Source organism: Mus pahari, chromosome X (genome assembly GCF_900095145.1).
Source record: "Mus pahari chromosome X, PAHARI_EIJ_v1.1, whole genome shotgun sequence".
NCBI classification, from domain to species: Eukaryota; Metazoa; Chordata; class Mammalia; order Rodentia; family Muridae; genus Mus; species Mus pahari.
The window spans coordinates 61,562,578-61,585,426 of NC_034613.1; the positions used below are offsets into that span (position 1 = coordinate 61,562,578).

At 42.1% G+C, this 22,849-nt stretch overlaps 1 protein-coding gene across 1 annotated transcript in view; it reads left to right on the forward strand.

Annotated features, from left to right (window-relative positions):
- The window catches only part of Nsdhl (NAD(P) dependent steroid dehydrogenase-like), a 24,334-nt gene extending 12,588 nt beyond the window's left edge, over positions 1 to 11,746 (forward strand). Inside the window, exons 4-8 of the mRNA XM_021188250.2 lie at positions 2,890 to 3,036; positions 7,141 to 7,269; positions 9,219 to 9,361; positions 9,946 to 10,048; positions 10,886 to 11,746. Coding sequence (XP_021043909.1) covers positions 2,890 to 3,036; positions 7,141 to 7,269; positions 9,219 to 9,361; positions 9,946 to 10,048; positions 10,886 to 11,218 — 855 coding nt within the window. The 3' untranslated portion in view covers positions 11,219 to 11,746. The remainder of the gene's footprint in view (positions 1 to 2,889; positions 3,037 to 7,140; positions 7,270 to 9,218; positions 9,362 to 9,945; positions 10,049 to 10,885) is intronic.
- Positions 11,747 to 22,849: the final 11,103 nt, after the last annotated feature.

A 22,849-nucleotide genomic window follows, 5' to 3' on the forward strand; every position in this document is an offset into this window, starting at 1 on the left:
TCTGCCTCCTGAGTGCTGGGATTAAAGGCGTGCGCCACCACTGCCCAGCACAAAGCTTGATTTTTGTTTGTTTTTTGGTTTTGTTTTTAACATAAGTCCTGGAGATTTTCAACTGCCACCTTCTCAGCATGTCTGTCTCCTGCCCTCCCCCCCCCCGAATTATTTTCAAGACACTCTTCAACATATCAGTCTATCTATAAACATTTCAGGATTTGTCTCTAAAACATAAAAATTATTTTTAATAAAAATATTACACAATATTCTCTCAGATGCACCATAAATAGTTCCTTAGTGTATAATTGTTTCCCCCAAATAAAGAGTTAAACACAAATAAAGATTTGACTGTGTATTTGATACATATGTCAGTCTCTTAGTTCCCAAGATGTCTTAGTATGTGTGTTAACTTAGTGGTGTTTAGCTTGTTCATTATCAGGTAGCATATCCTGGGGCTCCAGGTAATCAGCATATGTCCCTGTGCCATCTACTATTTCCTGTAAAATAATAGGTCCATTGTCCAGTAAGGCACCCAAGGGTCACCTATAGCTACCAAGTACTTCAATTAAGACAAGTCAACAGTGAGTGGCACTTTAAAATACATATTGAAATTCAGAAACTGAGTACAAAATCATTAAGTAGCTCAATAATTTTATATTGATTATGTTCAGGTACTACAAAATCTAGACTTTGATAGGTTTACACACAGACACAGACACACACATTTTTTTTGAGACAGGGTTTTGCTTTTTAGTGTAGGCTAGCTTGGAATTCATTATGTCAAGGATACTATCCCCAAACTCACAGTAATCCTTTTGCTTCCAACTCCCAAATAAGTATGAAGCAAAGACTTGATGTGGTTCTGGTCCCCCCCCCCCAATCCTGATGCATTGTGACTACAAACACCTATATGTGTATATGTGTGTGAACATGAATGTGCACGTGCATGCACACACGAGAGAGAGATTAATTTTAGAGATATTAAATACATTAGAGAGGAGAATATTTGTCCTCATCCACATTTCCTAGTTCACTGCTGCTTCTTGGGAGCAGATTAAAGAAACTACTAATCATCATCTTTCAAAAGATGAGTCAGTCATATGTGCTTTTCCCCACCCAGTGTCAGAGGAATCCATCACCATACCCAGAAGGAAGGAATGCTACACAGAGCAGCCAAAAAGAATCTGGCCAGGCAGGCCTTGCTGGGTTTTCTTATTAACTGTGCTTATATCTATGCTTCGGCCGTGCTTGTGTCATGAGACTGGAAGCTTGTGCACCCAGGATGGGCATGGGAGCTCCCCACTATTTCCTCAATACCTTACCCTGTGCATCTCTTCACCTGTACCCTTTGTAATTCCTTTAGAGGGAGTCAGTAAATGTGTTTACCTGAATTCTGTTAGCCTCTTGCACAAGTTAAACAAAGCCATAAAGGTAATCTGGGAGTATAGTAACTATGGGTGTATAGATTCTTTTTTATCTAACATATTACTAAAGGAATCTACACATCCATAGTTCCTAAAAAGAAAATTCAGGTGGACAGAGGTCTACTTGACAGAGGAATGTCATTTCAGTAAATGTTTAGGGAACAGACAAATGAGAATGTCAGCATTTGCTGAGAAATGTTCCAGGACAGAAACATCAGTGGATGTTGTTAGTATCACCCCACAGATTTGGTAAGAATCTGGCAGGCAGCTATCACCTTCATTGAATGATCCAACTTGGCATTACCAGCAGTGCCCTGATAAGGATACACTAGCACTGATGAGGAATGTTTGCCAAAACCATTAAGCCTGCATACAATCATGAATGAACAGACAAGTGCAAATTGAGAAGTCCATAAAATAACCTCTCTGATCCTGTGAAATATTAGTGTTGCAGAAGGCAGAAGGCAAAACTCAGGGAACTGCTCCAGATTAAAGTAATGGAGAGAACAGAAGGATCACATATGCATGGTCCATGTTTGGATCCTAAACCCCAAAATAAGTATTGTCAGAATGACTAGGGAAGTTTAAATATGGAGTAACTGTTACTTAAGAGTTCCAAGGGGCTGAGGAAATAGCTCAGTGAGTTCAAATCCCCAGAACCCACAAATAATAAAAAGCTATATATAGTCATGCATGCCTGCAAACCAAGCATTAGGGAGGTAGAGATGGGTGACTTTCAGGAGCTTATTGACAAGCTAACATACCTCAAACAACAAGTTGTCTTTTAAAATATAGGTAGTAGAGAAAGGTGATGCTCTGTGAGTTTGAGGGCATAGTGTACTACATAACAAGTTCCAGACCATCTGAGTACACATAGCGAGACCATGTCTCAAAAAAAAAAAAAAAAAAANAAANAAAAAAGAAAAGAAAAGAAAGAAATTTAATTATTTTTCCAAAGAGTAAATCAGTTTATTCCTCTCTATTTTCTCCTTTCAGTAATAACTCTTATTCTTACTGATGACCAAACTGCCTCTTCTTCGGCCAGTCCCTGTGTGTTGGTTCTTGAGTGTTTTTAGTATCTTGTAGGCCTAGAGAGTGTACTGATTCCCGGTCCATTTAGTATGCTTACTGCCCCAGATCTGTAGCCACCTGTTTGTCTTAGGAGGTTCCTTCTAGAAGTAAGTGAAACCTGCTCGCTTTATAAATCTCCTTCCTGTCACTGTATTGTCTGGCTTCTAGTACTCCCATTTTATTCAGGGCAAGGTAATAAGAAGGGGACAATTAAAAGAAAACTTGTTTTTATCCCACATGCTTTTGTGTAGTTTGAGTCTTTTACAAAAAGTAAGGTTTTTGTGTTGCTTATATAATTATAAAAAGCCAAAAGACTTACAGCCACGGATGACAGAATGTGAGAAGGCTGTTGACCTGCCCTAAACCAGAGTGATTCTTTTGTCTTTGTGTGCTTTTCCAGGACCTGTACCCAGCTCTCAAAGGTGTAAGCACAGTTTTCCACTGTGCTTCACCCCCTCCATACAGTAACAACAAGGAGCTCTTTTATAGAGTGAATTTCATTGGCACCAAGACTGTCATTGAAACCTGCAAAGAAGCTGGAGTTCAGGTAAGGGGAATGCTGTGGTGAGGAGTATCAGGAGAGTGCTTGCTTTTTCAGAGGGAAGGAAGAGGGAGTAGTTCTTGTTACTGTCTTCCTGGGCCTATCCAAGGTTGCCTTTTACATGTTGAGAAGATACTAAAAATTAAGCCCTGGGGACCAGTTGATATCACATAGTACCACTTGAGGTTATACTCTTCCAATACAGATAGGCCATCATCAGAATGCTCAGATAGACTGAGACCTATTTGTCTTTGCTTAACAAACTATGAAATTTGAATATTGCTTATTTCCTCTGTTGAAACAGCATGTACTTAATGTTTTCAATGTTTTACCCTGTAACCCTTTCAGATATGCATTCACTTCGTTGTCCAACCATTACCACTGCCCATCCCTAGTCATGCAGTAAGCAGCAGGGCTCCATCCCTAGCCCAAGGCAACCACCATATTCTGTCCATCTCTCTGATTACTTTAGGGAGCTCATATGAATCATTCAAACCATGTTTTTATCTTTTTACTTGTCACATACAGTGTCTGTAAGGTCCGTCCACAATGGAGCATGTCAGAATTTCCTTTTCATTTTTCATTTGTCAAGGCTAATACTCCCCTTAGCCTTGGACCACAATTTATTCATTCATCCATCAGTAGACCTTTGATCTGCTATGAATGGGGGCTACAAATGCCTCAGTCCTTGCTTTTGACTCTTTTGGTTCAGTACACAGAGGTGGGATTCCTGAACCATAAGATAATTTTGTACGGAACTTTTTTAAAAGAATTATCACATTGTTTAACAACCTTGCTTATATTTTAAAAGGAAAAAAAGACAGCACTGTTGTTTATATCTGATTATCATGACTTTGGCCAAAGGACATACAGATTTTAGCCTTGTATCAGCTTATAATACTGTTAGAAATCTGCTTCCTAGAATGACCCTAATGAAACCTCAGCCTCTAGGTCCAGCATCTCACTTGCTTACAGTGATTGCTACGTGCCAGATCTGAACTGAGAAAAAGAGTACTTCTCCTAATAATTTTCCTGGTTACTTTTGGCCAGTTCCCAGTAACCAACTGGCCCAGCAGGAATAGATGAGAGGAGAGCTCTTCTGGATTCCCTTTGGTAAAAATTCCCATCTGCCAATTATACTAACGTATAAGCAGGAAGTAGAGAGAGATGGATGCCAGTATTCAGTTAGCTTCCTCCTTTCTTCCTATTCAGGACCCCACAGCCTATGATCCCCTGCATGGTGGCTTTTCCTCCATAATTGAAACCTCTGTAGAAGTGCCACACAGACACACCCAGAGATGTATCTCCTAGGTGGTTTCAAACCAACTGTCATACTCAACTGTGCTTGCTTCACCTTGCTGTAGTTGTCACCTACTTTTTCTCTTCTTAAGTAGCCAGGAGCTATTCATTCCATGCACCTCTGGTATAAGGTATTGGCATGCATGTCGGAGAACTTTATAACAATGGTGTCACACTGAACATGTCTTTCTGTTACTTTTTTCCACCAATACTAAACTTTTGAGCTTTATATGTCTTGATATATTTTAGCTCTTGTTCATCCTCTGAGGGGGTAGACATCTTGATGTATAGGAGCAAAGAAATTGATATAAGTAACATTTTTTCTCTAACACCCAAAACAAAGTCTTTAATGCATTTTATCTCAGAGTTTTAACATGTCACTTCCCATACTTAAGGCTAATTAACCAGGAATCTATGATTATATGCAAGATTGGTTTTTTTTCTTGCCAAACAGGTAACCAGTTAAGCATGTTGATGGCTTAATCCAACATTTGTGCAAACATATGCCTCCTGCAGCATACTTTGGGCATCCTGTCCTGCCAGAGTCTGTTTCTAGGTTTTCTGTTTATTGTACTGACCTCTCTTCTCATGGCTGTACATACATATCAGTATTTGATAGGGCACACTCCTTGAGCAAGTTCTTCAAAAATCCCTTAGCTGCTCTGAGACTTTTGTTCAAATTTCCCCATCTGCTATATAATCAGCTTGTCAAGTTCCTTGATGAAGCTGCTGAGATTGTTACTGCAATTGCATTTATGTTCTGGAAAATTTTTTATAAGAGCTGTGTCTTACTTAGGGTTTTACTGCTGTGAACAGACACCATGACCAAGGCAAGTCTTATATATATATATATATATAAAAAACATTTAATTGGGGCTGCCTTACAGGTTCAGAGGTTCAGTCCATTATCATCAAGGCAGGAGCATGGCAGTATCCAGGCAGGCATGGCACAGGCAATGCTGAGAGTTCTATGTCTTCATCCAAAGGCTACTAGTGGAAGACTGACCTAGGGTCAGAGTATTAAGCCCACACCCACAGTGACACACCTACTCCAACCAGGTCACACCTATTCCACCAAGGCCACAACTCCAAAATGGTGCCACTCCCTGGTCCAAGAATATACAAACCATCACAAGCTGATTTCTTTCTATCATTTAGTCTTACTTTCTTTCTTTTTTTCTTCTCTTTTTCCTTTTTGGTTTTTTTGGAACAGGGTTTCTCTGTGTAGTCCTGTCTGTCCAGGAATTCACTATATAGACCAAGATGGCCTCAAATTCAGAGATATGCTTGTCTCTGCCTCCCAAGTGCTGGGATTAAAGGCCTGAGCCACCACCACCTAGCAAGTCTTCCTTTCTATAAATATCTCCCAGTTGGTAATGCCACTCAGTGATATTGTATTGTACTTCACAAATGTTTTATACATCTTTTGTTGAATTTATTCATGTGTACCCCATCATGTGTTAGTTACCAACTTATACTACATTTCAATTTCTGCTGATATTTAGGAATATGGCTAATTTTCATAATACACTTATACATACATACTATAGTTTTAGTTTTGGGGTTGTTTTTGGTGTGTGTGTGTGTGTGTGTGTCTGTGTGTGTGTGTGTAAGTGCACACTAATATGCAGGAGCTTTCAGAGGCCAAAGGCTCAAATCCCATTAGAACTGGAGTTACAAGAAGTTGTGAGCCATACAATATGGGTATAGGGAAGCCAACTCAGTTTCTCTTCAAGAGCATTAAGCACTCTTACCCACTAGAGAGCCATCTCTCTAGCCCCTAATTTTTCTATGGTTATTGTGAATTTAGCTAGTTTGCTGAAGTATTAATATTTTCTATAGGCTTTCCCATGTTTTCTGTATAAACATTTTATTTTTTCATTTCTATCATCTACTAATGCAGCCATTCTCAACCTCTGGGTCATGACCCCTTTAAGGTCACGTATCAGATATCCTACACATCAGATACTTATATTACAATTTATAACAGTAGCAAAATTGCAGTTATGAAGTAGCAATGAAATAACTTTATGGGTGGGGTCACTACAACATGAGGAACTGTATTAAAGTGTTACAACATTAGGAAGGTTGAGAACCAATGCACTGATGAGATTAATTTGGTTTCTTGTTTTTTAAACATTATAAATTAGATTTGTCTTCTTCCACTATGGCTAGGACTTGTAGAATGATGTATAATAAAAGAAAAGAATATATATAGCTAGCTGCTTTCCTTTCATCTTCTGTCTTTTTTTTTTCATAGTGCTGCTGTAGACTGTACCTAGGGCCTTACACTTGCTAGATGTTTGGCTCTATTAGCAAAGCATGGAAAGCATGAGTAAAGTTATGTGTGTACGCATAGGTATGTGTTCACACGCATAGGTATGTGGTCACACACATAGGTATGTGTTCACACGCATAGGTATGTGTTCACATGCATAGGTATGTGTTCACATGCCAAGATTGGTATCAGAGCATCCAGTAGAATTTTGCAAGCAGAAATTTCCCTATAGGTTGGTGGTCCATCCTTCCCTCCATGGAGACACTCTCCTATAGTGATCTACCACGAATAGTGTTAGATTTGATGCCTCCCTCAGATGTGATAGGATGGAAAAAAAAATAAGATCTACTCTTTTAGATTGGAATACCATAATGTGTCCAGAATTCCTATGGCTACAAAGGTTATCTTAGAAGACATAAAAATAAAAGATACTCCAGCAAGTGACTTGGAAATGCCTTAGATAAGACTTGCTCATGCACTTTGAATATCAATAATCCCTGACTTATATTTTCCTTTGAACTTTTTTCTTCCAGAAACTCATTTTAACCAGCAGTGCCAGTGTTGTCTTTGAGGGTGTTGACATAAAAAATGGAACTGAAGACCTCCCTTACGCCATGAAGCCCATCGACTACTACACAGAGACCAAGATCTTGCAGGAGAGAGTATGTTCTTTAAAGCTAGTTAAATGAGCAGATACCTCAAATGTCTCCATTCATAAGAAAAATTATCTATGAACATGGGAATGTTATTATTTTGAGGCTCAAGTACCCAACATGAGATGTAAATTCATGTGTGAAATTAAATTTCAAGAGGACAGAATACCTTAATATTCTCAGTATTTTCTGGGAACTACTACTTTTACACTCCAAAATGATCTCATACAGTAGATACTCTTTCTTATCATCTCCAAATTACAGGAAAATATCCTGATTTGCAGAGGGATCCAGAGTCTTCATCAGGGATCTCATGATTTCCATGTGATTGGGTTGAGGACACTGGGGATCCTGGACTGTAGACTGGGCAACTGTGGGCTTCCATCTCTTAGGCCTTTGCAGCACACCACACACTGTGGATCACTCTCCAAGCTGGTACTCATAAACTGAAGCACTACACTGAACTGGCATTGGTCTTACTGTTCTGCCTGCCCTCACATTCAGCTCAGAACTGGACACAGTCACATAGAAATCACGGCAGAGCCTGTTCTCAGCTAATTAAGAGCAACTTCCTAAACCAGATGTGGCCTTTGACATGCTAAAGTCCTATGTCCATGCTGTGTTCTCCTGCTCCGTGGAACTAGGCTTAAGGAAGACCAAAGCCTCCTGATAGTTACCTCAGAGGCCCTGTGCAGCTGAGGAAGCTCATGACCTCCAGATGGAAGCCTGGCCTCAAGTCATGAATGTGTCACTGGCATGGACTTTTGGGTATTCAGCTGGAAGTCAGAAAAATGGGAGGTGACTCCAACAGTAACTTAATCTTGATTTCCAGATCAACACTTTAAACCCTCTTAATAATAATAATAGGTCATTTTTGGAATTAGTCCAGAAATTCTTCAAATTCCATTCTCTTTAGCACTAGAGATAGCCATGACAAAGGCCATTTGAAGGCTTGCTCATTCCCTTCAGCCCTCCATACATACTTTGCCACCTTGTTTTTACTAACAATAATAACAAATCATTTGGGAAATTACTTATGAGGCAAAACCTGTTTCTTTGTATAGTCATGTATCATAAGGATGAAGACATGTTCAGAGAAATGCATCATTGGGTGACTTATCATTGGGAACATAGAGTATACCTGAAAAACTCAGACAGCTATGGTACCTCTAGCATATGAAACCACCAATATGTGTCTTTGTGTGTATATGTGTATGTCTACATGATAATGGAGGTATTGAGGTAGGTATCATCTTATGGAATATTGTCCACCTCCTTTGAGACAAGGTCATTCATTGACCTGAACTCACCAGTTAGACTAAAGTGGTTGTTTAGTAAGCCTCAGGTATCTTCATGTGTCTGTCTCCATGGCCATGGGATTATAAGCATGCACCTCCACACATTTTGACATGGGTTGTAGGGGATCAAACTCATATCCTTGTGCTTACAAAGTAAAAGTTTTGCTGACTGAGCCAGCTCCCCAACTCTATGTGTCTATTTTTGACTGAACTCTTTGTTACCTGGTACATGAGTATGCTTGAGGCATCGCACATTCCACTGAATTCAGGAGCTCTTTTGGTGTTAGCAGCCTTGCTAGAGGCTCAAGACTACTAACTAGAACTCTCAGACCCTTTCCAGCAATTGAAGAAGCCAGGATACACCTTTTGGCTGCATGTGTAAACAGCCATTACAGCCAACCTGAACTTTCTAATTTCAATCCTAGCAGGTGTTAGCCAGTTTTCTCCAGCCTTGTTGGTTTTTCAGGGACAGGTGGGATATAGTTATAGTGTGCTGTCCCAAGGCAGACAACTGTCTAGTGGCCTGCACACACACCAAATATGTCATTGGTCTGCCTCCTAATGGGAAGTATTCCACACATAGTAACACACATAGTATTCCACACATCTTAGCTCAGGAAAAGTCTTATAGTGGCTCCTTTCTCTCCTGCTCTCTTTCAGGCAGTACTGGATGCCAACGACCCTAAGAAGAATTTTTTAACTGCAGCCATTCGTCCTCATGGCATTTTCGGCCCAAGGGACCCCCAGTTGGTCCCAATCCTAATTGATGCAGCTAGAAAGGGCAAAATGAAGTTCATGATTGGGTAAGGCAGCTCCCATTGCTCTCTGTCCCCTTCTGACTGTGATCACACATGTAGAAAATAATTTGAGAGTGCCAAGAAGTATTGTATAACTGTCTGAGTCTATTTAGGCTTTTTCAACAAAATAGTATAGTCTGGGTAACATCACAAACAAGAGTAACTCTCAGCTCACAGTTCTGGAGACTGAGAAGTGCAAGATCAGCTGTCAGCAAAATTGGTATCTGCTAAGAGAACTTAGCAGTGTCTGCTAAGAGCTATCTAGTCCTCTTACCTGCTGCAGTGCCAGAAAACTGGAAGTCCATTGGTGGGGTGTATCCTAGGCAAGTGAGCCTAGAAGACACGCTGGTGCTCGTCCTGCAAGATATGCAGGACACCATGCTCTTGTATTCAATATTTCACTGCTCCCAAGAGCCCCAGTAGTTCTCCATGGTCACATTTCCTTACCTGCTACAATCACTTAACTGTACCAGAAGCAGGCACTGTTGAGGTAGAAGTGGGTTAGTTTATTGAATGTCTCAGTGCTGGAACTTTGTGGGACCAGCATTCAGATACTCAGCACAACTTAAATACTTCCTGTGTACCCATAGAGATGGGAAAAACCTGGTGGACTTCACCTTCGTGGAAAATGTGGTTCATGGACACATCTTAGCCGCCGAGCACCTCTCCCAAGATTCAGCTTTAGGTGGAAAGGTAAGATACTTGCTTCTCTCAGCACTTTAGGATCCACTGGGAAGTTCTATACCATAGCAACATAACATTACTTTGGAGCTGACAGCCAGGACAGACCCAAGCCTCAAGGCTTTTTTCTCTAGAGCTCCCATTTTCACTCCAGGCCTGGACACATGTACATTGGGCAAATGCCTGCTCCTCATTTTTCTCCTTCTTATAGTTCAGATCTTCATCCTCCCTCCAGACCCACACATGGCTCATATTGCTCAGGCCTGATATTCCTCTAGCAAGTGATGCTATGAAGTCCCTGACATTTGGTATCCAGAAATCAGCAGAGTTGAGAGAATCTACTCTGTTTCTTCATATTGCCTCCTACATCTCAATGCTAGCTCTATAATCCCTCCTGAGTACTCAGTGCTCTTTTCTCCCCTTGAACATTTTCCATTTTCCCACTTTGGGGGTGGTTGGAAAAGGGGTGGTTATAGCTTTTGGTTTAAAAGATCTAATATAGATCTTACATGCAAAGATTAGAACAAAATGTAACCTACTAAGTGCAAGCTAAACATCACTTAAAGTCCTGGCCTTTTGTAGAATTTGTATCACCTCCCCTCTTTGCCCTTAAACACTGCCCATTCTGAGAGTCTAAGACAGGCACATTGCTGCAGCTAGGCATGTGACACCTGATAACACAACCTCATCATTTAGTGCCCCTGCAAAAGAGATGGGGCAGGCTGGACAGTGTGCCTTTGCTTTCCACAGAAGGTGGAAATGGAGCCAGCAAGTTGAGCTTAGGAACCCATGTGTGGCCAGTTCACTCTAGCAGCTGTGCAGGACTCTAACTTCATGTTCTTTTACCAGGCATTTCACATCACCAATGATGAACCAATCCCTTTCTGGACGTTCCTGTCCCGAATTCTGACAGGCCTCAATTACGAGTCCCCTAAGTACCACATCCCCTACTGGATAGCCTATTACCTTGCTTTCCTGCTATCTCTACTGGTGATGGTGGTCAGCCCTCTCATCCAAATCCAGCCAACTTTTACACCAATTCGAGTGGCATTAGCTGGAACATTCCACTATTACAGTTGTGAAAAAGCCAAAAAGCTCTTTGGGTACCGGCCACTGGTCACCATGGATGACGCTGTGGAAAGGACTGTGCAGAGTTTCCACAACCTGCGGAAGAACAAGTGAAACTCCCCAGTGCCCCACCAGTAACTTTCTCCTCTCTGTTCTAAAGAACAAATATCCTTAAGTGAGTTTCTTTTGACCTGTGTGTCCCTTACTGGTTAGATGGTAGCATACCTGACACCCTCCATGACTTTGGAGGTGACAGCAGGAGACATTTCTCCCAGGATAGCATTGAACTTCTCAGGCAGACTCATAATCTACTGCTTGGTCTTTTTCTCTCCCCCACCAACCTACCTGTCTCCTGAGTTCATTATCAAAAAGACAACACTAAAGTGAAGGCTTTGTTCAGGGTCTTAAAAATTGAAGCAAAACCAGAAATTTTAAACACAGTAAGACTTCAGACATACATTTTATATGATCACAGTACAATAGCTCGAAGTATTGATGAATGTAATCCCCAATCCCCAATCCTTAAGGATAAATCTACTGCTGGTTCCTTGCTCCCTCATATACTGTGTAGGTCTCTTTCAAAGATGGTTACAATGTCTGCCTCCATTGTTTTCCATAAAGCATTTCAATTTATCCGCAAAATCTGGTGTGGTCTTTATTGCTCAGTGGTGATGTAATGCAATAGTACAGTGTGTGCTGTGTTAGCTGGTCAGCTCCTAATAAACAGGAGATAGTGGGCTGCTTGGCAATAGCCAAAAAGAGTGGCCTCCTTCACCAACATGATGTTTGAGTATGGGCTACAGACATCTTTGCAGCTCACTTCTCAGAACATTATCAGGCCACTTTCCAAAGAGTACAGGCCACTAACAATCCAGCCATTTCTGTTCTCTGGACTCATTGAAATGTATTCTTGAAAAATTCTAAGTTCTTCTTCATCACTGTTCAACAGTAAGATGATTGGAGGAAAATAACAATAAAGAAATAAAAGCCATACACTTTGTGTTGCTGGCTTATTAGCTCTGCCTGGGAGAGGCCATGCTAAGCTGCCAAGGCATTAGGATATAAATGTAATCAGAAACCCCTGAAGTATGATTTTAAAAAAACAGTGATTGTTTATGCAGTTATGTAAGACAAAGTGAAATGACATAGTTTCTTCAGAACAGGTGATGCAGCAAGGTTCGACTTTGAAGGATGAAGAGATGGTCACTGAGTGCATTTCTGACTAAAGTCTAAGCCAGGCAGAGGCAGGTGGATTTCTGAGTTCGAGGCCAGCCTGGTCTACAGAGTGAGTTCCAGGACAGCCAGGGCTACACAGAGAAACCCTTCCAAAAAAAAAAAAAAAAAAGAAACAAACAAACAAAGACATCAGTCTCATAGTCAGCTGCATGTGCTTCTTGACCATATATAACTTCAATTCAGTACAGGACACAAGTAGGAAAGCCAGCTTGGGAAGCAGTAGGGCATTGCTCGGGCTAAAGAGGGAGGCAGAGAATGACCTTTAGCCTGTAGGTATAAACAACCTATGGTGGTTCATACAATTAAAGATTTTCTCAATGGAGAGAAAAGATCAAGGAAATCTTCTTGAGTACTCTACATAGGAGACTAGAGAGTAATAGCATAACAATGAGTTAGGAATGAGTACTTACTAGAAGTACACAGAAACAGAAGATACACCTCAGTTGGGAACAAAGCTTGAGAGTTGCTCAGAAGTTCTGGATGAGAAGGCAATAGGCCTAGCTAACAAACACTGTTTAAAACTCCCTCAAAAATGTTAACAGCAATTCCAGTGCCTGGCAAACACAGAAGTGGATGCTCACAGCCAGCTATTGGGATGGAACACAGGGTCCCCAATGGAGGAGCTAGAGAAAGTACCCAAGGAACTGAAGGGGGCTGCATCCCTGTAGGTGGAACAACAATATGAACTAACCAGTACCCCCTGAGTTTATGTCTCTAGCTGCATATGTAGCAGAAGATGGCCTAATCGGCCATCACTGGGAAGAGAGGCCCCTTGGTCTTGCAAACTTTATATGACCCAGCACAGGGGAACACCAGGGCCAAAAAGTGGGAGTGGGTGGGCAGGGGAGCAGAGGTGGGGGAGGGGTATAGGAAACTTTTGGGATAGCATTTGAAATGTAAATAAAGAAAATAACAAAAAAAAATAGATGAAAAAAAAAGCAAAAAAAAAAAAATGTTAACAGCACTTGGACCAAAAATGACCCTTGTCAAATTCAGTTGTCCCAATGCGTTCTTCCTTCTCCTTTGTAAGCCTTCAGTCACCATAACAAAATACCTGACATAAACAACTTCAGAAAAAGAAATTGTTCTTTAAAGAACGTAACTACAGTTGACTGGCTCTGTTGGGACTATGATGCCCTATCCCATTCAAGGGTATAACCTCAAAAAACTAACTTCCTCCCACTTGGCCACACCTGTTAAAGGATTTACCACTTCCAAGGGATAGAGCCCAAACCTTCAACATTTAGGCCTGAAGGAAATAATCCAAGGCTCAAACTATGGCTTTTGTTTACTTGTGTAGTCCATACATTTTCACCAGGTGCTGTTCTGAGCTTCTGCAATGAATACAACATAGATCCTGCCTGTCCAGCATGGATATTGTTGCAGGGTTGCACACCTAATATATAACAGAAAACTGTTCAAAATTCCAAAATGGAAAAATTGAAGCTAAAAAAAATGGCTCAGAGCACTTGTTGCTCTTACATAGAACCCAGTTCAGCTTTTCATACCCATAAGATGGCTCAGAGCTATCTGTAACTCTAGTTCCTGGGGGTCCAGTGCCCATTTTGGCTTCCATGGGTACCAAGCGTGCATGTGATGCACATATATAAACACTCATAAAAGTAAAAATAAATCATTTTTAAGGGAAAGGTAGGAGCTGGAGAGATAATTCAACAGTCAAGAGAATTGGCTGTTCTTCCAGAGGCCCCAGGTTCAGTTCCCAGCACCCACATGGTAATCATAACTGTCTGTAACTCCTGTTCCAAGAGATCTGACACCCTCACATAAACATACTTGCAGGCAAAAATACCAATGTACATAAAATACAAATAAGTTATGAAAAAGGGAAAAGTACAGAATACCATGGGAAGGAGATGGTCCTGTGAATGAATCCGGTACAGGAACTAGGTGTGGAAGCAATGTCCCCTCAGACCTAAAAGATGTGAGTTAATTAGAGACAGACCCTACATTCTTAGCTGCTCACTCTTTCCCAGCATTCCTAACTCAGGCCCACTCACCCACTATGCCCTTTTGGAGGAAATGCAAGCACCAGGAAATTTCAGACTTGGGCATACCCCAAACATGCTTAACTGTGACTGAGGATAGACCTGGCACTGTGTCTGCAAGTCCTGCAAATAGTTCCAACCACTGAAGTAGCCTCTCACCTCAGCCACTACAAGACACAACTTGCTGTCATCACAGGCCCAAGTCCTAGGGGTTACCCAACCTGTTGAATTTCTGATGACTGATGATCTACAGTAGCTGCCTAGAACATGGAGCTTGGCCCCTGCATCTGCCATGCAGTACTTTCTCTCTAGAGAATTAGAGCCAGAGGAAGGCAGCTAACTTTCTGTATGTCTAATGAGGTAATATCCCATTTCAGTCCCTTTTCCCATCTCTATGGCTGCTGACCTAGTTCTTCCTCGCTCACCCGAGTCAGGTATGCTGTGATAGCAAGCTGATCTGTCCCTCTTCTAGTCCTGGGGATGTCAGACCTAAAACAGTTCTAGATTCTACCTCACTACTCACAATGCTTTAGCAGATCTGTGTTCTCCCAGCCTACCTTTCCACTTCTACCACTAGGCTAACATGTACTGTATTCCAGCAAAACTGTACATCACTTTTGACTCTGTCATCCATATACTTGCTCAGGTTGTCCTGCTTGCTGACAGTGCATTTTTGTGGCCATTCCTTTCCTTTCCAGATCCTCTCTGGCTCCTCAGTCTGTGGCTCTTGGCCTTCACCTCATTTCATGTGTTCCCTGCCTTTGCTTTCTCCTACTTCTACCAGACCAGAAGTTCTTTCAGGGATAGAGGCAGCCAGTGTCCTGCCAGCACAGAGTAGCTATCCATTAAGCACAGGTGATCTTCTTGCCTGACTTGGTGTCCTAGGGGAATAGCAGTGTGTTAGTCAGGGTTTCTATTCCTGCACAAACATCATGGCCAAGAAGCAAGTTGAGGAGGAAAGGATTTATTTGGCTTACATTTCCATACTGCTGTTCATCACTAAAGGGTACAAGACTGGAACTCGAGCAGGTCAGAAAGCAGGAGCTGATGCTGAAGCCATGGAGGGATGTTCTTTAGTGGCTTGCTTCCCCTGGCTTGCTCAGCCTGCTCTCTTATAGAATCTAAGACTACCAGCCCAGAGATGGTCCCACCCACAAGGGGCCTCTCCCCCTTGATCACTAATTGAGAAAATGCCCCACAGCTGGATCTCATGGGGGCATTTCCCCAACTGAAGCTTCTTTCTCTGTGATAACTCCAGTTTGTGTCAAGTTGACACACAAAACCAGCCAGTACAAGAAGGAAGCACAAAAGGGAATTGCCAGCCAGGCCGGGATAGAGAGGAGCCACAGTGCCAGCATACATGTGTGGAGTCTGCCACCTCTGAGTATCATAAGTTAGCCTTTCACCAACGTGTCAGACAAGACTGTGACATAATAAAAAAATTGCAAGCTAGAGAATTTGAGGCTCAGCAGATGTAGGGAAACCTGCTTTGGAGGGAGATCCAAAAGAGATAAGCAAACGGGCAATAGTCATCTCTAAGCTAGCTCTTCCACTGTGGAGTCCATGACTTCAAAATGAAAGCCATGCAAAGGACAGAAATGGCCTCTTGCCCTTCAAAGGTTCCAGGTATGCTGTGAAGCAGCACATACTGGTCCTCCTTTCACACCCTCTCCCTCCCAACTTTACTCTTTTTTTTTTTTTAGATATTTTCTTCATTTACATTTCAAATGCTACCCCCCCCCCGCCCTGCTCCCCAATCCACCCACTCCAGCTTCCTGGCCCTGACATTCCTCTGTACTGGGGCATATGATCTTGGCACAACTCTACTCTTTTATCCCCAAGAGTGCAACTTATGCCATCCTCTACCCACTTCCTAGGCAGCAGCATCGTATACCCAACCTCCAGCTCACTATGGGGGAGGCAGCACCTGATTCTCTTTCAAAGTCTATCTCCAGCATAATTTCTTCCTTATAGCCCCCCTCACTTTTTACATGTCCATCTAATTATATCCTCAATCATATATTAACCATTGGCCCAACTGCCCACTCTTGCTTATAGACTGACTTCCTTGCTCCTTAGAGGCCAAGGACTTTCTATTCCTTACCTATTTCAGGGAAGGTACGCACTAAGTATGCCAAGAGCCAACAATTCCCACATTAGCCACCTGAGGGAGCCCCAAAGATCCTTTTCAGAATCAGAATGGGGACTAATTGTTTTGGCCAATAAGTACCACCTTGCACGTTCATAATCAGCCAGTCTAATCTAGCTAAGAGTTCCTAAGCCTACAGGATAGCAGGCTTCAATCTGATGTGTTTGTAACCTGAAGGTTTCAAAAAGCACAAATAGGGCCTGGGGAGATGGCTCAATGAATAAGAATTATTGTTGTACAAGCATCAGGAACCGAGTTCAAATCCCCAGCACTCATAAAAAGTTGGGCATGGGTGTATGTGCCTGTAATCCTAGCTCTAGGAGTAAGACAGAGACAGAAAGATTTCTGGAACTTGCTAGCTGCCAGCCTAGCCAAAAACAATGAACTTTAGGTTCACTGAGAGACCTTGTGTCAGTAGAATAAGGTAGAAATCTATTGAGGAAGATACATGCCTGATGTCCTCTTCGGGCCTCCATACATGCACTCACAGGAGTGTACACCTGAACATGTGTGTAAATACACACACACACACACACACACACACACACACACACACACACAAGCATAAATAGGAACTGTGAAAAGGAAAAGACACTAGAATCCCCCATTCGCATATGCTCCTCTCTTCAACATTGCGTAGCTATTGACTGTGACCAAAATAGAAGTTTCCCTTTGCCAGGAAGATGGTGCACATCAGCTAACTGAGTTCTGAGAATTTTTGTAGAGAAAAATTTCAGTGTATCCTGAGCAGAGATAGAAAAGAGGGAAGAAGGTGAAGGCAGCATGTCTCCCATTGACTCCTTTGCCAAAGTTAGCCCAAGTATTCCTCCTCTTAAAGTCAAGGATGGACTAACTATGAACCTGGGCTCAATTATTGCTTGACACCTGCTTTTATAGTATTTTATTGGTACACAGCTGCAGTTATTCACATATATCATAAAGTCACCTTTTGCTACAATGGTAAAATTGAGTCTGGCCCAAGAAAACCTAAGATATTTTTAGTCTCCCTTTCACAGTAAAGATTTATAAACTGCTGCTCAATTAAGACTGATAGGATAAAAGATATTCAATGAGAGGCAGGGTTGGAAGTTATCTGGGAGGGTTAGAAGAGGGGAAAACATGATCAAAATATATGAAAAAATTTTAGCTAAAAAGTAAAAACAGACATTCAACTCCATTGTTTAAATCAGCATCAGCTCACATGTATCAGGGCTGCTGGTATTTTTTTAAGTAGACAAGAGTAATAGTTCAGTACTTGTGTCATAAGCATGAAGATGAATTTCAAGTCTAAGAATACACACCTTAAAAAAATTAACCAAGTATGCTGACATACTGTTGCCCTACAATCAATGATAGGCAGCCTTTAAAAAGGAGAGAATTGAGACATAACACAGACAAACTGTGGGACACTATGTTGAGTGAAATAGCTAGTCATGAAAGGACAAGTCACCTACAGTTCCACTTCTATAGAGATAATAAATAGTACAGCAGTGATACTGAATAGAACGTTGTCCCCAATGTGCTGGTGAAGGAGATTTGGGCAGTGGCAAGGAAGACATCAAATTCTAGCCTTGCCAAGTTTGCTGAACCTCAGAGTTTCTAGTTATAAGAGTCTAGAAGACAAGAGATAGAACTGCAACACCTTGGCTTGTTATTGCAAGTTGAAGCTATAGGAGCATAAGAGGATGATGGGCCTTGAAAATTAAGAGCTGAACCAAAGCCAAAGGAACCTAGGGAGAGGTGGTCAAGGAAATGAGGGTGTGAATATTAAGCTGGAGTAATAGACAACAGGTCCATCCATTCCCAAATGCTCAGAAGAATGCCCATGCGCTCTCTCCTCTGATTTTCCCAACAAGGTTTATTATTATCCCTACTTTGTTCAAGGAATCTTGAAGCCTTAGAGAGGAAAAGCAGACTTTGTTGTACTTACAACTTGTTAGGGTACAGCTGAACCTTGACCCCAGGTTGGCAGCCCCAACTCAGCCTTTTGCTAATAATTTGCTGTTCTCTCAAGTAAACAAAGATTGTCTTTGTATCACCAATGATCCGTATGGTTGGACCAGTCTCGCTGGTGACAAACACTCCCAACCCCCACCCCCACCCCCACCCCCACCCCCCTGTGAAGTACTGCATGACTGCTTGGCTGTCAAACATGGGGGGGGTGTAAACTGTGTCCTTTTAAAACTTAGGCTTCCCTGGCTAAGCCTTGATTGACAGGCTGCTGGAGCTGTTCCTTGATTGACAGGCACATCGCACTGGCAGAGGGGAAGGGGTAGGAGCAGATAATAGTTGCCATTTTGCCTTTTTGTTTTCAGCATCTAGTGATCATCTGTTTTGTTGACTTGTTGCCCCTTGTCTTCAAAGCATATTACTTCCATCTCTGTTTATACTATCTTATTCTTCACTTACTCTTATGAAAATAGGTAAGATTATCCTTATGTCCACTGAGGTAATCCAGGATTATCATCTCTTCATTTTAAGACCCTTTATCACCTCTGGCTGGTGGGGTTGCAGGGCAGAAGTGTCCTGGTCCTCTAATCTTTGCATAGCAAAACCAATCCAGCAAAAGTCTACAAAGGTAGAGACAGAAACAACTCAAGTGAGTGAGACCAGGCAGCCTTGAGTCTAAAGCCTTGAAACCTTGGAGAAGCACAGAGAGAAGATACCAAGCCACCTGATGAGGCATAAAACATGCTAGAACTCAGTTTGGAAGCTAACTGAAAAAGAAGGGAGGTCAAAGGACAGGCAAGTCCTAACAGGTTCAGTTGGCCACCAATCTGGGGTAGGGCAGCCAGGCAAGTTGGCTCAGAATAGAAAGTGCTTAATTCTCCTTCTTGCCCCACAAGGGCGCCTGCTAAGCTTCCACTGGGTCCAAGACCTTAAGAAAACTTAGATACCTTTAGCCCTGAACCAGAACCATTCAGATCATTCCCTGGACTGGTTTGTCACTGATGAGTGCAAAACCTACATAGAGATCACCAAGAGGGTGCTGCTAAGAAATGTGGGTGGATTCTCCTGAGAATCCAGTGGCCTAGGGTGAGCAAGTGCTTGTTCAGCACTGCTCCAAGCTCTGGACTAGTTAGTTATGAGCTAGTTAGTCTGGGTCTCTGGCTCCAGCAAGTATGGGACTCAGACACTTGGACATACTACTTTGTACTTTCTGTGGTGATGATTAGCATGTCTGAAAAGGAAGCTGGCAGGCTGAGCTAAATAAAGGCTTTCAGCCAGCATATACCAATGAAGGGGTTTCCAGAATGGGCCTATGTAACTCTTTTAAGAATACTGCAAAAGTTGGGCCCTCCACCAATGACAGTAGTAAGACCCCAGGTGCCAAAAATCACTGTAGGCTGTTCAAATGAAGGAAGGAGCAGCAAGGCAAGAAAGTCAGACACTGTAAAGCTTGATTTCATGACCTTGGTTTCATGCCCAAGTCCTCATCCCTGTGAGGTGACCTTTTTAGTAAATAGTCTGTGTAGATAAAATCAAGTTAAGATTACAGGACCTGAATTCAAATATAATGGTGTTCTCAGAGAAGAGAACAGAGCCACAGAATATGACTGAAGATGGCCATTTGGAGAAAAAAAAAACAGATGGGAACCATGTGGTCACAAGCTGAAGAACACCTGGGACCACTAAGGCTGGGGGACACAAAAAAGGACCATCCTTAGAGGTTCACTGCCAACATTCAATTTCAGACTTCTGACATTCAGAACTGAGAGAGAAGCCACTCCATCATTTTAAGCACCCTAGCACAGTAACCTTACCCATGTGTCTGCAGAGGTCTAAGTGTTGCATGTCTTCTAAGTGAGTGATCCTCTCGCTGCAACCCCAACAGTGAATAAACAGCACTCCTCCCCTTCAAAGAACCTTGGGAATACTAATTAACTTAATTGAGTGAAATAATGTGAAGCTCTAGTGACATCATCTCCATCCTGTGCCCAGATCTAGCCACAAGCAGAGTCTGGTGACTGTTGGGCTCTGAGTCTTGTCTTGTGGTAACATGTTGAGCCTTTCCCAGCTGTTCCACAGAACATGGCTGGTAAGGGCCCTCCATTCATCTCAGTTCCACAGACTTAAAGATGGCCAGTTATGTGCATACTTAGTCAGCATAGGCACACAAATGGTTTCTGTGACTGAGGATGACAGGGACACTGCCATGCATCATCTGCACTCAGCCACACATCATCAAGATGATATTATTAGTACTTCACCTACAAAAACACATATCCTTTCATTTATTCTACACTGTGAGCCAAAGCCCTGTGACCCTGTGGCCCTGAAGACCTGCATGCCTCTTGCCTAATAGAACAAAAAGGAGAAGAATCCCTCTGGTGATGGTGTTCAGGATCCCAGCAGGCAAGAATTACTTGAAGTGGGTAAGTAGCTACTTGCAAGGCCTGGAGGCAAAAGTCTGCTGGTAGTCTAGGCCAAAATTAGTTAAAGAAGACTCAGGGGACACTCAGATCATAGCCCTTGGGTCCTGATGAGGAGTGGGGGCTGTCCCCACCATGTCAGAATCATTGGTGGTCAGGAAACTAAGGTCAGAGTACTGCCTTTAACTCTGCCACTAGTTAACCTAATGACAGCAGCCACCCAGCCTAGGCTGTTCAGACTTGAAGCCATAATCCCTTTATTCAACGTGCATCTGCCTGGATCACTTGGTACCAAGCAGATCTGCTCTTGGCTCCATCTACTGAAAACTTCACTTGTGTGTCCCAACCTGAACATCATTGGTGATACAAAGACTGTCTTTGTTCACAAGAAAAGAAATGAAGGCCATCATTGCAGAGTTATCTTGCAATCCTTAATATTACAAAAGGAAAGTAAACCTTTAACAGCTCAAACCTCAAACCATGCACTCTCTTGCTTTCACTCAGTATTAAAGTATATATTTAATTTAGAACTCAGAAGATTAGGCAGGCAACTACATCAGATTCTTGCCTTCTTCAGTGACTGCTCAGAAGCACGAGCATGCAAAAACACACAGTCATGGAACTGCTTTGCTTTTTATTGTACTTTCAGGGATTTCTGACCATGAATGTTTGGCTCCATTAGCTTGAGCCTGTGGTGAAGTAGCCATCATGATGGGAGTTTGTGACAACACAAAAACTATTCACCTTGTCACTAGAATATAAAAGAAAGGGAAAGAGGCTGGTATGTCTCCATAGGCCTTTTCCTAGGCCCTCCACACAATAACAAAGTTCTCCCATGAAAACACTTCTTTGTGTCAGAAGTGGATCTCATTGCAAAACATGCAGTTGGTATCTGGAGATTCAGAGAATAAAGTGTTGGCCAGAGACAAATACCTACACTTTTGGGCTGGGTGGGTCAGTATGAGTCAAAATGGTTGAGACCCTAGTTAGACAATAATGCATTAATCTGGGTGCTACTGTGAAATACTCTGCAGTAGTGATTCAAGTCCATCATGAATTAACTCTAAAGTAGGGAGATGATCCTACACACTCAGCCTCAGCCAATCTTTGGTCAGCTTGCTATACTTTATGGCTGTGCTCCTCAAGTGGCCCCCACTATCACATGAGTCACTTCCTTTCAATAGATTATTATATGCTGCTGTTTTCTTTTTCTTTTGGAATGGATAGCTAATTCATTCTCTCAACAAAATCTTCACACCTAGGGAAATGGGTAGTGAATTCTCTCAACCATTTGACAGAATCTAGAAACAGAAGGAACATTCCCTAAAGGGAACAGAAAATAAGAAAATGACAATCCAAAGATAAACATAGATGCCAAAAATAAAACTGCACCACCTCAACAGTCATAGGTAATGAAGGTATATGGAACATAGTCTTGTATCAAAAGCAAGTTGGTGTAGATTCAGGGGTACAATTGCTTAGGCAGCTCTCAATATACAGTAGAATAGAATTCAGTTCAAAAATTGGCAAGTCAACTATCAAACTTTTAGAAGTACACTTGACAACAATGACTGTGAGCTTTGATTATGTCATAGTCTTATTTTACCTCTTGACATCATTCATGCCTCCGGATCCAAAGTTAAGGCACCTGGATCAACTGAAGTTCTGCATCACTCTCCTTTACTGCCCAAATCTATGAGAGAAGCCTGATTTGCAGCATTGGTTGCTACAAAATTGAATTGTGTCCTTACGGCAAGTTATTTAATCTAGCACAATTGCTTTTCTGAAGGGCTCCAGGAGCTTTGGATTGCTATCTCGGCTCAGCCAGTTCAAAGCTATGTGGCTATATGGCCTCACTTCTCTAACCCTCAGTATCCTCCTGTGGACCATACGCCAATGACAGCAGCTAGTAGGAAATACAGGAATATATTCTGGATCAAATCTGTCTGCCTAGACTCTCAGTAAGGGCCACAGCAACAGG